General features: G+C 38.8%; 2 protein-coding genes across 2 annotated transcripts; both read right to left on the reverse strand.

Annotated features, from left to right (window-relative positions):
- Positions 1 to 1,286: 1,286 nt before the first annotated feature.
- LOC146617811 (uncharacterized) lies at positions 1,287 to 5,492 on the reverse strand. The gene is made up of 7 exons (XM_085373528.1): positions 5,442 to 5,492; positions 4,765 to 4,913; positions 4,561 to 4,674; positions 4,335 to 4,471; positions 3,984 to 4,108; positions 3,083 to 3,223; positions 1,287 to 1,394 (listed from the first exon to the last, which is right to left on the reverse strand). The coding sequence occupies exons 1-7, from the start codon at positions 5,490 to 5,492 to the stop codon at positions 1,287 to 1,289; spliced, it is 825 nt and encodes a 274-aa protein (XP_085229654.1).
- Positions 5,493 to 10,329: 4,837 nt separating this feature from the next.
- On the reverse strand, positions 10,330 to 12,134 carry LOC146617812 (ATP-dependent RNA helicase DDX54-like). The gene is made up of 5 exons (XM_085373529.1): positions 12,084 to 12,134; positions 11,407 to 11,555; positions 11,203 to 11,316; positions 10,893 to 11,113; positions 10,330 to 10,640 (listed from the first exon to the last, which is right to left on the reverse strand). Exons 1-5 carry the CDS (start codon positions 12,132 to 12,134, stop codon positions 10,330 to 10,332), a joined length of 846 nt encoding a protein of 281 aa, XP_085229655.1.
- Positions 12,135 to 14,877: the final 2,743 nt, after the last annotated feature.

The raw sequence follows: 14,877 nt of genomic DNA on the forward strand, positions 1-14,877 counted from the left end.
TATAGAGGGCTAGCAAAACAACCGTTTTCGAGGGCGTCGCCATATTGGAGTCCCGACTTCTCTGACGAGGCTAACCAGAACGCCGTTTACTCGAGTGTGACATCATTCCCTGGTCCGTGTCCGATTTCCGAGGTAAGTCGAACGTAACACACGAAGTAACGACCCTATCTAATTCCCAGTAATGATAAACGTGTTCTTGATTTTGGCATAATAACTAGTTACCGTGCTCGTTACCACAATAATAACGTAGTTACTGTAACGCGTTACTTAATAACGCGTTAGTCCCTACACTGGCAACGGGTAATCATTATAAAATATGTATATTTTTTTGGAAATGGTGCAGACCTTTTGTGCTCAAAGCTTATGAGGGTACCATTGTCACTGACCACATTTGGTTTACTGTCTTAGACCAGGAACTTGAAGTTGTCCATGGTTTCCAGATCAGGTCTGATAGGAGTCAGTCAAAAATAACCACACAGGTTCAAAATGGGTTAAAAATAATGTTTTAAATATGCCAAAAAATGTTACAAAGCACTGCAGCAGGTTTTTTAAATCAGCAGGAGAACCTAATTCACACGATGGTCTTTAAAGACAATTAGTGCGGATTTTTATGCTTGCACACAATTTTACTGTGAGGAGGGAGACACCCAAAAAAGACTGAATCTTAATAGTAAAAATCTTTTGCGAATAATGAATTTCTTGGAAAATATCAAATATGAAAGTTATTATTGGCTCTGGGTTTCTGCTCATTTACACCTTCCACAGAAGGTTGTAGAAAAGGAAACACTTAGATGAGAGCCCCACTGCTTCAAAATTGGCCAAATGACCTTCAGGAAGCTCAGCATAAACACCACAGAGATTATGCATTAATATCCAGAATAGTAATATCTCAAACATATTTTTAGATTGAGTACAAGCATTTGGCAGAATATGGGAGCAAATGCTCACAGTCGGGATGATGTTTACAGTTTGAACTAGAAATCTCATCTGTTTTATTTATTCATATTGACTCCATCTCTCGCGCTCAGGCTAAGGTTTATTTCAGTTATTGGAAATGTATTATCATTAAGAAAATGATGTTTACAAGCTTCAAATTAAGCATGCGACACATTAAAGTGGCTCTCTGCAGCCTGGAGGACCAACATTTTACAACAGCAGATGGACACTGATCCTCATCTGCAACCTTGAGGTGAACATAAGCAGGCTCATAATGAGAGAACTGCTGATTTAAACTGAAAATTAGCTGAGTAAACATGCGCAACAGAAAATACAGCAGATACATGGAGTCATTCAGGAGAAATGATCAGGGCGAAGAATGTGAGGTCAAGCTTTTGGCCCTCGTTCTCACTGTGAAGGCAAAATCTAAAGGAGTCTTTTGTTTTCCCCTCCTCTACCTTCCAACAGGCACAGAGTTTTATCTGCAGCAGCACGAAGGATGCAGGATGCGGGCACCGATGCAACACTAAACTGGATGCAGTGAAGGAAACAGGTGGCTCTCTATACACTGATAGAGAAGTCTTTGTGGTTTATGTCATCCACTGAGGGAGTTTAGAAGGAAAGCCCAGGAGCAGCGGTTTCCAATTTGTGAGTCCCAACAGCTCTGAGGCATAGCTGATCTTCAGGTATTAAAAAGTCCTTCAAATGAAACTATTTCAGAATAGAAAAAAGATTGAACTTGAAGGGAGTCAGAAAGCCATGACTTCATTTTAAGGAGTCATAAGGGTTTGATTTGGAAACATAAATTGGCACTAATTGCAGTTGTACACAGTGTATCCCAACTATAACTGCAGTGATCCCACACTAACCTGATAAGATCAGCATTTGCTGCATACCTTATCAAAAAGTAGCCTTCATTTCCTTTTAATATCATACACCATCAGCCAATTGATGTGTTTTTAAAATGAACATGTAGTATATGGTTTTTTAGTATTCACTATGACACAAAAAGGAAAATTATCCTAATTTTTTTATGAATATTTGAAGCAGGAAAAGCAAAAAATATCAAAGCTTACAGGAGGATGAGAAAAGGCAAAACTTCACCCACTCTTTTGCTCAACCTGTGGTGAGCTGAAAACATGAAGCTGCTCCTTCCATGCTACAGAAATATCCTGTCCTTCCAAACATGTCCTCACAAAGACAGAAGCACATGAATACACCCACAAATTCACAAAAGAGCACGCACACTCTCGCAGACACAGCCTCACTCTGCCATTTCAATCATCCCACTGTAATAAAACTGTACAGCAGGTGCCATCGTATCACATTGCAGTGATATTGCCTGCAATGTCTCCCTAGGATGAAGCTACATAAAGAAGCAGTGTTTGTTCTCCACAACCAACAAACCAGCAAAATAGTGAGAACTCAAATTCAGGAATCAGCTTCAAAATATCTATAGTGGCGAACCTTAACATCACTTTTGGGTGTTATTCTGTAAAATTCTACAATAAGGCAGTAGAAAATAAATCTTCAAGTTTTTACTGAGAATACAGAATAATACAGATTTATGGGACTAACAGTGTTGGATTATCCTTTAAACCGGCTGCTTAGTTTAGCCAGCTTAGGTAATGATCTCAAAATAAATATTCAGAGCTCCAGCTCTTTTCTAAACTGGTAACTGTAGTGCTTTGGGATGATTCCAAACATGATGCCAATTAGTTCACAAATCATACCAAGCTTCAAAGATATGATCTGTTTGTATTGTGCAGCTCATAAAGGGAATCAGATGCTTAAAGAAGGAAAAAGGCAAATAAGATAATTTAAAGTACTTCATGCATATTATTAACTCTACAATATATGCAGCAGAGGATGGAGAGCAACATTTGCTTTAGTTTAGCCTTAATTATAGGAGAAGTATGAGCGTGCATGCTGAAGAAATCAGCCCTTGAATGCTGTATTTTGACCTCAGTTAAACATTTGAAAAGTTTTGTTTTGTTTTATTTTAAGACCTTCTGAAGTGCTCAAAGCGTCTCTGTTGTAGTTCCCGCCAAAGAAGGTGACACCTGATTCTTGTCATAATGTCACGCATATACTGTAATTAAAGCTGTGAAAGATTTGCAGAAAACGTATGTAGCCAGTGTGTTACCTCTGTGTCCGCATCGGTGGCTTTCAGCTCAAACTCAGTGATGGTCTTTCCCCCACCCTCCTGCACCCTCATGCCAGGGACCTGAAGAAGAGGCAGGGAGTCGTCCACAGGCTTGACAGTGATGTAGAAAGTCTGAGCAACCTGAAGACAAAGAACAATAATAAGATGATGAAACAACCTATGAGCGATACACATATGTGTAACCAAAACTACCTTCTGCCAGCAACTTCCTACTTTTCACTGAGAACTTTCTCAACAATTGAGCAAATAGAAAAGTTTCATTGTGATGAAAAAGTTTAACCCCAAAGGGCTACACAACTTCACCAAGCACCACAGTGGCCACAAAGCTTCCACACATTGCAGTCAGCCAGGCGTGAAGGTCAGATGACCTTTTTTACATGTTTACTCGAGTCCTTGTGATCCTCATTAGTTTGAATTAGCAAGGCAGATTTATGCATGAGATGACGGGACAGGAAGCTGCTACTTTCCCACTGTTATAAAAGCTGTAGAGTTTGTTAGTTTTTTTGCATTTCTTTAATGCCTTTCAATTTAATGACACCGTTAAGGTTTTTTTTTAATTAAGCTAAGTGTTTAAGTGATCAGAAAACATTTCTCTTTCTGGTTTTCTTTCTTAATTCCTGTCAACAGCTTCTGCACCATTTAAGGTTGTTCCCTGCACTTTAAAGATTAAAGGTCCCTCTTTGGACACACAAGGACTGTTGACTTATGTCTTGGCCAAAATGGGAAGTTATTTTTAAAACCCAATTAGTCTTTAGGAAGAACAAATAATATTTCAGAGCTTCTGTTGTAGTCAGTAGATATCTGCATCAAGACCTCCTTCATGAATGAATTTTAAAACATGTTAAGCTACCAGGTATCGTAAAAATCTTCTGCCATTCACCTCATTTGTCCCGTCGGACACGGTGAAGGAGAACCAGTCGGCATGTTTCTCTTCTTCACTGATGTCGACGTACCTGATGCTGCATGATGCCAGGTCAGCCTGCGTGAAGGTGCTGATCCTAGTGCCTAAAGAGACAAAAGAGAGAAAAGTAGTCGTTAAGCCCAAAACCTCCATTATGTTTGTTATTTGATCTTTCATATGAGATCTTTCATATGAGATGGTTTTACACTGCTAAAAAATAGGTTATGCTTGATGTTGCAGAGCGACATGTTGTCAAGTGATACAACATCTTCACAGTACAGCTTAATATTGTCATAGGAGTAGAGAAGAGGGTCATTGAGAGCAGCACACAGAGAAGCTTTTTGTTGGAAGGATACAAGTTCTTCCTGTTCTTCTTGTTACTGATAACCTGACCGCTGTCTGTTTTGATCTTCTTCTTCTGGTCTTCTTTTCCCGTTTCTCTCACAAAACGCTTCCTCTTACGGTCCCTAAAAAAAGAAGGGGGAAAAAAGACTTTAAATTATAGTTTGAAATGACCATTTGGTGGATACTGAGTCAAACATAGGGAAATTTGTACCATTTCATCATTTTCTTCTGCTGGTTAAGGCGATCGCCTTCATCTCCCATGAGATCAAGGACAGCTGAAGAGGCCTGCTGTTCAAAAGCACTGCCCTCTCCACCGAGACTCAACCTGTCGACGCATAACACAGGACAAAACAGCATAAAACACAAAGCCATTCACATTTTTTAAAGAAACAGATGCAACAGTTTAATGCCTCACCCTCTCTCAGAGTCAAAGTCTTTAGGTCTGTAAGGGATATAATACTCTTCATCTTTGCCTGACTGCCTCTTTTTCTTGGTCTTTGGTCGCTCTTCGCCATCTTCCTGCTGACCTCTTCTTTTACCACCTACCACCTCTGAAAACACCCCCTGGTGGAAATAGAAAGAATTACATGGTACAAAGTGACAAAGCATGATACAGAGATCCTACTATCTTCCTCTTCTAGTTTGTATACAACATCATCTACATCAAAACTGCACTTTATTTTGCTTCTTCTTCATCAGACAGCACAAACAACTTTCTCATTTTGACTCAAATATTGGTTTTGAATGAAAATGATGAAACAATCCTGGGTGTTTATTCAACTTGTGAGCAGGTTTTCTAATCCACTGTACTATTATTATTGACACTAGTACATGTTCGTGCTGCTGGCAAACTAATACACTCAAGAACATATAGCAAAGCAAAAAAGTGAAAAGTAGGTCTTGCCTACATAAATAAACATAAGACAGTTGTGAAACTTTGACATAGTAACATCTGCAGTAATATTTACACCTGTGATGACATCTCACCAGCATTAGCCTTATTTTGAAACCAAGATTGTTTACACAGAGTTTGTAATTGCAGAGAAATGCTCCATTTATTTTGGTCATTTCATTTTTGAGCAGGAAGCTCACCTTTCTTGTTATAGCCTTTAGACGAATAGAGAGTTTTCCAATTAAATACATATTCTTTAAATAATGTTCCCTCTTATAAAAAGTAGGATAATTTAAAAAAATTTTTTAAAAAATGTATTATACCTCTATTACTTAGAAAAAAAACTGTTTTTTTTTCTGTTGTCTGTTATATAACGTTAGTGATGCTCGTTTCAATTCATTTCTTAATCAGCTAAACAGGTCAGTTAAGAAACAGTCAAATATTAAGTTAAATTTGAAAACGGTTTAAAAAAAAATATCCCCATTCCAAAATGTCACATGACAATCTCATTGGCTCACGGAGTTATGATGTCACTACACGATCCTTTGAAGTTTTTCCTTAAACAGGGGTGACACACAGCAGTTTTTTAGTTCGTGTCTTCGCAGCATTTGTGTTTGCAGCCTTCACACGTTCACCACAGAAACTTTTGGAAACCTTTTCAGAGTTGTCGTGTACAACCTTCAACATGTATCCAACAAGACACCAACCAAGGCAAAAAGATTACGCCGCTTCTCCTTCCTGTCGTGGCCGGCCAATTTCCCCAAATGACCTCTTAGCCGTCCAAAGGGCATTACATGACAGTAAGAAGGAAAACTACCATCTCCAGAATAAAATTCAACAGATTGAAGAAGAGAAACTTCAACTGGAGGAGAAGTGTAGACAGATGGAAGCGCAAAATAAGAACCTGGAAGAAAGACAAAAACGCCAGCCCGACATAAATATTATTAATGAGGGTTGGGGAATCAAGTTTGGACAAGCCCGAGAGCAGATTGTCTTCCTAATTAAGGAAAACAAGCAAAAGAGCGTGGAACTAAAGGAGATGTCCAACCAGCTTAAAGACAGCAAAGCTACTGTTGAGAAGACAGAATGGGATCTCCAATATATGGACCAAATGAATCGGCTGCTCCAAACAAACTTCGATGAAGCTGTGAAAAAAAATGAAGAAATCCTCCAACAGAAGGAAGAACAGGAGAAAAAGCAAAGAGACATGGAGCACAAACTCAAAGTCACGGAGGAAAAATACAGAATGCTGAAAGAGAAGGTGGATGATACTCTGCGCCAAAACAAAGACCTTCTTCACGAGAAAAAGCAACTAGAAGGGGAAAAAGAAAAACTGGACAAACAATGCTCGCACATGCAGAAAAGGATGGAGCAAATGGCGAGAAACAACTCCGAGCTCACTAAGGGGATATTGTTGGAATACAACAACTTGAAGCGCAAACACACTGAAATGCAGGCGCAAAAGCAAGAACAAGACAACATACATGACGACCTGCAGCGTACGCTCCAAGATATCCACAAAAGAAATGAGGAGCTACAAGACATGTACAAAGAAGTACAACAAAGAAACGCAGACATGCACAAGGACAAGATAATGCAGGAGGAAACATCCAAAGAGCTCAGGGAAAAGCTTGAAGAAAAACAAGCAACGTTGGAAGAGGTGGAGAAAACGTGCAAGAAGCTTGAGAAACAAAACAAAGAAACCATCGATGAGTTGAGAACCCTCATCCTGGAAAAAAAAGCTCTTGTAGAAAACTGCATGAAAAAGAAGAACAAACGCTTCCGCTGGCCCTGGAGGAGGAACTCTACTGCTTCCTCAGCAGGTGTAGCCTCGTCTTGCTCCACCTCTGTTCACCTCCCCAACCAGTCCCGGCAGTTGACTGTCCCCTCCTGAGCCTGGTTCTGCCGGAGGTTTCTGCCCGTTTAAAGGCAGTTTTTCCTCCCCACTGTCGCCTAGTGCGTGCTCAGAGGGGATTGTTGGGGTTTTCTCTCCTCTACCTTGTTTCATTATTTACTTAACTTTTTGTGCTTACTTCATTTTACCTTGTTTCATTATTTACTTAACTTTTTGTGCTTGCTTCATTTTACCTTGTTTCATTATTTACTTGTTAACGTTTTGTTCTTACTTCATTTTACATTGTTTCATTATTTACTTGTTAACGTTTTGTTCTTACTTCATTTTACCTTGTTTCATTATTTACTTGTTAACGTTTTGTTCTTACTTCATTTTACCTTGTTTCATTATTTACTTGTTAACGTTTTGTTCTTACTTCATTTTACCTTGTTTCATTATTTACTTGTTAACGTTTTGTTCTTACTTCATTTTACCTTGTTTCATTATTTACTTGTTGACGTTTTGTTCTTACTTCATTTTACCTTGTTTCATTATTTACTTGTTTAACTTTTTCTTTTTCAACTTATTCATAAAACAATAAACCAATTGAATTTATCCTTTGAGTATTTTTCATCTTTTCATCTATAACTTTTTCAAACATTCATATCTGTCGTTTATCTTCTTCTTGAAACCTCATAAATGGTGAAGGAAAAATCCTGGAACATGGTTTGAAACACTGAAATTGTTTCAGCTGAAACCGGCAAAGTCGTGTGTGTGTGTGTGTGTGTGTGTGTGTGTTACTCTGTACATGAAACAACTTTGTAGAAAACCATTTTCCTGTCGAAACATTAGCAAACACAAACAAAGTGTTATTAACAAACGAATTACTAATATCCCTCTCTATGATAGTGATTTATTTTCTTACGGGATTAAAACTGTAAATTTTACCAAACTAAAGAAAGTAATACAAAGTAATAAAACTTTTTATCATTTAGTTAAGATCCAACATCCATTCTTTTCATAGTTGGTTGCTACCACCAGAGGGCGACATTGAGTACTTTTACCCATGTAGAGAAACATAAACGCTCATATATTACACACGCACCAACATTTTACTGTCTATTACTACATCAGTCTGTTTACATTAAACTGATATTGATAAATAAACTCACAAATATAGCTTCATGAATTTGGTAACGTCCTGTAAGTCATATCGTCAAATGCTTTTGTTCCAAAATAAAAAGGCTGTTGAAATAATGATTGGTGTGGTTTTTACAGGTGAATGAGCAGCAGAATAACTACAGAGAATCTGTGAATACATGAATGACCTTTTGTAATATGCCTTTAGCCTATTAGTGCCCTGAAAGAGTGGAGATTTTACCTATTTTAGCAAAATGATCTACAAACTGTATGGGTGAATATAGGAGCTTGTTAACAGGTTAGCATGTCCAACTAACAGACAGGAAAATGAGCTATGTATTTTTTAGATATCATGTTATCAGCTGACCACTGAAAGCTCTTTCTGCATATATCTTCTACACGTTCTGTCTCTTGTCACGTGTGTGTTTATATTTAAATCATGTATGTTGATTATTTAAATATGCTTTTTCATTCATTTTTTAAAAATGTCAACAGCTGTCGTTTACAGATTCATTGTTTACTATATGCTATATATATATATGAACATGAACAAAACTGAAAACACTGGGTCACCGACCCAGGAACCCTGACAATATGTATTTTACCTGGTTAACGTGTGTGGCGGGGCGTGGTCTGCAGCGCCGCTGCAGGGGAGGCGGACGCACCTGAGCGGCACCCGCGATCACGCCTCGGCGCCTTAACGTCTGTGCTCTCTATGCTGTTGTGTTGGTATGTGTCGGGCTGTGAGCTTTAACACCGGCTGTATGCATACAGCAACCGTGTGTGAAAAGTGGTCAATAAAGAGAAGCTGTAAAGCGTGTTCATGGAAACATCGTTGGGTCTGCCGTGATATGTTTACAATGGGACTTCTGCTCCTGAATCTCTGCGCACAGCGTCTGCAAATCGGAGCTGTATGAAGTCACTTTCATCTTTACGCAGGACTGTAAGCTGTCATCTGTGAGGCGTGAGCGGTGTTTGTTTTTAACATAGTTCACGGTGGAGCTGCTGACATAATGTGGATCCGAAGATTGATAATTAGCCTACCTGGGGTTGAAAGTCTCGATAAATGCACGGCGTTTCGGCGGGTATATCGGCTTCCGCAAGTGTGACGCTTATTTTGAGCGTTCAAAAACTAATAGAATATAATTTTATATTTATATTTCAATATCACAGTAATCTTCCAATTTAGAACTACAAGTTAAAAAAGAACTAACATAAATAAAATACACTTCAGCTAATTACTTAAAAAAATAATTTATTTTCCCAAACCACGCAGAGCCGCACTAAAAGGACTAAAGAGCCGCAGGTTGCTGACCCCTGCACTAACCTATTCAGCTGCTTGTGAATGCAAATATCTAATCAGCCAATCACATGCCAGAAAAAAAAAAGGGTGATTTAAGTGACTTTGAAGGCAGCATTGCTGTTGGTGACAGATGGGCTGTTTTACGTTTTTCAGACACTCCTGATCTTCTCAAATTTTCTCAGGAATTTACAGAGAACAGTCCAAACTGAAAAGTGAAATAAACATTTCCCTGGGTAAAAATGCCTTGTTGATTGCAGAAGTCAGAGGGGCGTGGCCATGCTGAAGGCAAGAGGAATTCTAAGCCAGTTTCTCAACCCAGCCCATCTGATATCAGTAACCACAACACATTCAAAGTCAATTAAAAGTCGCCTTTCTTGCCCGTTCCGATGCTCACTTTCAACTTTGAAATGAGACCACTTGGACAACAGTAATGATAAATAATTGCAAATAGAGCACGTTTACAGAATTTAATGTCATTTTTATAGAGCACCTCTTATTTTAAGAAAAGATGGGCGAGACGATTTTTGAAACTAACTGCAAATTAAGCACACAATATTTAATATCTGTATTTTACCATTTTGATAAGACATATTTCAGTACTCCAAAACACTTTTATTAGACTGCCAACATGCTTACAAGTAGTAAATCCAGGTTAGTGGATCATAATTAAACATAACTCTGTGGCAAACGCAGAGTTCAGCAGGCCATCAAGGAAGAAGTGACGTGCATTTCTGCAGTGTAAAGATTCACAAATGATTTTCTCCTTAATCTACAGTCACACAAAGCACCAGGAAAATCTTTGGTGATGTTCTCAGATGATTCTGACGCTTATCACCCAGTTCCTCGTGATGTCCTCCACACCATCAACCCTCTGTCCTCCTCCCAGTTTCTTCCTCAGCTTGCCTTTCTTATGGCCACCCCTTCCAAAACCTGACTTTTTAACTTCTCCGAGCCACTTTTTGTTCTTGGAGCGGAGCTTCCTCATCCCCCCGCCCTGCAGGAACTGGTGCTTCTGCTTTTTCTTGCGCTGCTTCATGATCTGATCCTTTGTTTTCAGCTCCGAGCGTGCTTTGTGGTCACCGGAGCTCTGTACGTTTGGACCTCGTCGGCCACGGCCACGACCTGGGAGAGGCACGACACAACAAAGAGGTTGGAGGTTATAGCTCGCAAGGCTGGAAGAGGGACTTGAAGTATTTACCTTTAGAGTTGAGTTAAAACATGGTGGCTGATGGTCTATATTTAACATGTTTGTGCTATTCATTTTGATGCCTTCCTACCTCTTGCTGGCTTCCTGCCTCCTCCGCCTGTTTCTCCATCTGATCCAGATCCTGTATCATCAATCTTGTATTTTTTCCTTCACTCCTCATAACTGACATGTTGTCAAGTGATACAACATCTTCACAGTACAGCTTAATATTGTCATAGGAGTAGAGAAGAGGGTCATTGAGAGCAGCACACAGAGAAGCTTTTTGTTGGAAGGATACAAGTTCTTCCTGTTCTTCTTGTTACTGATAACCTGACCGCTGTCTGTTTTGATCTTCTTCTTCTGGTCTTCTTTTCCCGTTTCTCTCACAAAACGCTTCCTCTTACGGTCCCTAAAAAAAGAAGGGGGAAAAAAGACTTTAAATTATAGTTTGAAATGACCATTTGGTGGATACTGAGTCAAACATAGGGAAATTTGTACCATTTCATCATTTTCTTCTGCTGGTTAAGGCGATCGCCTTCATCTCCCATGAGATCAAGGACAGCTGAAGAGGCCTGCTGTTCAAAAGCACTGCCCTCTCCACCGAGACTCAACCTGTCGACGCATAACACAGGACAAAACAGCATAAAACACAAAGCCATTCACATTTTTTAAAGAAACAGATGCAACAGTTTAATGCCTCACCCTCTCTCAGAGTCAAAGTCTTTAGGTCTGTAAGGGATATAATACTCTTCATCTTTGCCTGACTGCCTCTTTTTCTTGGTCTTTGGTCGCTCTTCGCCATCTTCCTGCTGACCTCTTCTTTTACCACCTACCACCTCTGAAAACACCCCCTGGTGGAAATAGAAAGAATTACATGGTACAAAGTGACAAAGCATGATACAGAGATCCTACTATCTTCCTCTTCTAGTTTGTATACAACATCATCTACATCAAAACTGCACTTTATTTTGCTTCTTCTTCATCAGACAGCACAAACAACTTTCTCATTTTGACTCAAATATTGGTTTTGAATGAAAATGATGAAACAATCCTGGGTGTTTATTCAACTTGTGAGCAGGTTTTCTAATCCACTGTACTATTATTATTGACACTAGTACATGTTCGTGCTGCTGGCAAACTAATACACTCAAGAACATATAGCAAAGCAAAAAAGTGAAAAGTAGGTCTTGCCTACATAAATAAACATAAGACAGTTGTGAAACTTTGACATAGTAACATCTGCAGTAATATTTACACCTGTGATGACATCTCACCAGCATTAGCCTTATTTTGAAACCAAGATTGTTTACACAGAGTTTGTAATTGCAGAGAAATGCTCCATTTATTTTGGTCATTTCATTTTTGAGCAGGAAGCTCACCTTTCTTGTTATAGCCTTTAGACGAATAGAGAGTTTTCCAATTAAATACATATTCTTTAAATAATGTTCCCTCTTATAAAAAGTAGGATAATTTAAAATTTTTTAAAAAAAAATGTATTATACCTCTATTACTTAGAAAAAAACCTGTTTTTTTTCTGTTGTCTGTTATATAACGTTAGTGATGCTCGTTTCAATTCATTTCTTAATCAGCTAAACAGGTCAGTTAAGAAACAGTCAAATATTAAGTTAAATTTGAAAACGGTTTAAAAAAAAATATCCCCATTCCAAAATGTCACATGACAATCTCATTGGCTCACGGAGTTATGATGTCACTACACGATCCTTTGAAGTTTTTCCTTAAACAGGGGTGACACACAGCAGTTTTTTAGTTCGTGTCTTCGCAGCATTTGTGTTTGCAGCCTTCACACGTTCACCACAGAAACTTTTGGAAACCTTTTCAGAGTTGTCGTGTACAACCTTCAACATGTATCCAACAAGACACCAACCAAGGCAAAAAGATTACGCCGCTTCTCCTTCCTGTCGTGGCCGGCCAATTTCCCCAAATGACCTCTTAGCCGTCCAAAGGGCATTACATGACAGTAAGAAGGAAAACTACCATCTCCAGAATAAAATTCAACAGATTGAAGAAGAGAAACTTCAACTGGAGGAGAAGTGTAGACAGATGGAAGCGCAAAATAAGAACCTGGAAGAAAGACAAAAACGCCAGCCCGACATAAATATTATTAATGAGGGTTGGGGAATCAAGTTTGGACAAGCCCGAGAGCAGATTGTCTTCCTAATTAAGGAAAACAAGCAAAAGAGCGTGGAACTAAAGGAGATGTCCAACCAGCTTAAAGACAGCAAAGCTACTGTTGAGAAGACAGAATGGGATCTCCAATATATGGACCAAATGAATCGGCTGCTCCAAACAAACTTCGATGAAGCTGTGAAAAAAAATGAAGAAATCCTCCAACAGAAGGAAGAACAGGAGAAAAAGCAAAGAGACATGGAGCACAAACTCAAAGTCACGGAGGAAAAATACAGAATGCTGAAAGAGAAGGTGGATGATACTCTGCGCCAAAATAAAGACCTTCTTCACGAGAAAAAGCAACTAGAAGGGGAAAAAGAAAAACTGGACAAACAATGCTCGCACATGCAGAAAAGGATGGAGCAAATGGCGAGAAACAACTCCGAGCTCACTAAGGGGATATTGTTGGAATACAACAACTTGAAGCGCAAACACACTGAAATGCAGGCGCAAAAGCAAGAACAAGACAACATACATGACGACCTGCAGCGTACGCTCCAAGATATCCACAAAAGAAATGAGGAGCTACAAGACATGTACAAAGAAGTACAACAAAGAAACGCAGACATGCACAAGGACAAGATAATGCAGGAGGAAACATCCAAAGAGCTCAGGGAAAAGCTTGAAGAAAAACAAGCAACGTTGGAAGAGGTGGAGAAAACGTGCAAGAAGCTTGAGAAACAAAACAAAGAAACCATCGATGAGTTGAGAACCCTCATCCTGGAAAAAAAAGCTCTTGTAGAAAACTGCATGAAAAAGAAGAACAAACGCTTCCGCTGGCCCTGGAGGAGGAACTCTACTGCTTCCTCAGCAGGTGTAGCCTCGTCTTGCTCCACCTCTGTTCACCTCCCCAACCAGTCCCGGCAGTTGACTGTCCCCTCCTGAGCCTGGTTCTGCCGGAGGTTTCTGCCCGTTTAAAGGCAGTTTTTCCTCCCCACTGTCGCCTAGTGCGTGCTCAGAGGGGATTGTTGGGGTTTTCTCTCCTCTACCTTGTTTCATTATTTACTTAACTTTTTGTGCTTGCTTCATTTTACCTTGTTTCATTATTTACTTGTTAACGTTTTGTTCTTACTTCATTTTACCTTGTTTCATTATTTACTTGTTAACGTTTTGTTCTTACTTCATTTTACCTTGTTTCATTATTTACTTGTTGACGTTTTGTTCTTACTTCATTTTACCTTGTTTCATTATTTACTTAACTTTTTGTGCTTGCTTCATTTTACCTTGTTTCATTATTTACTTGTTAACGTTTTGTTCTTACTTCATTTTACCTTGTTTCATTATTTACTTGTTAACGTTTTGTTCTTACTTCATTTTACCTTGTTTCATTATTTACTTGTTGACGTTTTGTTCTTACTTCATTTTACCTTGTTTCATTATTTACTTGTTTAACTTTTTCTTTTTCAACTTATTCATAAAACAATAAACCAATTGAATTTATCCTTTGAGTATTTTTCATCTTTTCATCTATAACTTTTTCAAACATTCATATCTGTCGTTTATCTTCTTCTTGAAACCTCATAAATGGTGAAGGAAAAATCCTGGAACATGGTTTGAAACACTGAAATTGTTTCAGCTGAAACCGGCAAAGTCATACGTGTGTGTGTGTGTGTGTGTGTGTGTGTGTGTGTGTGTGTGTGTGTGTGTGTGTGTGTGTGTGTGTGTGTGTGTTACTCTGTACATGAAACAACTTTGTAGAAAACCATTTTCCTGTCGAAACATTAGCAAACACAAACAAAGTGTTATTAACAAACGAATTACTAATATCCCTCTCTATGATAGTGATTTATTTTCTTACGGGATTAAAACTGTAAATTTTACCAAACTAAAGAAAGTAATACAAAGTAATAAAACTTTTTATCATTTAGTTAAGATCCAACATCCATTCTTTTCATAGTTGGTTGCTACCACCAGAGGGCGACATGGAGTACTTTTACCCATGTAGAGAAACATAAACGCTCATATATTACACACGCACCAACATTT

Source organism: Diplotaxodon limnothrissa, linkage group LG15 (genome assembly GCF_057381915.1).
Source record: "Diplotaxodon limnothrissa isolate DT_005_m linkage group LG15, D_limnothrissa_male_GT1.1, whole genome shotgun sequence".
Taxonomy (NCBI): domain Eukaryota; kingdom Metazoa; phylum Chordata; class Actinopteri; order Cichliformes; family Cichlidae; genus Diplotaxodon; species Diplotaxodon limnothrissa.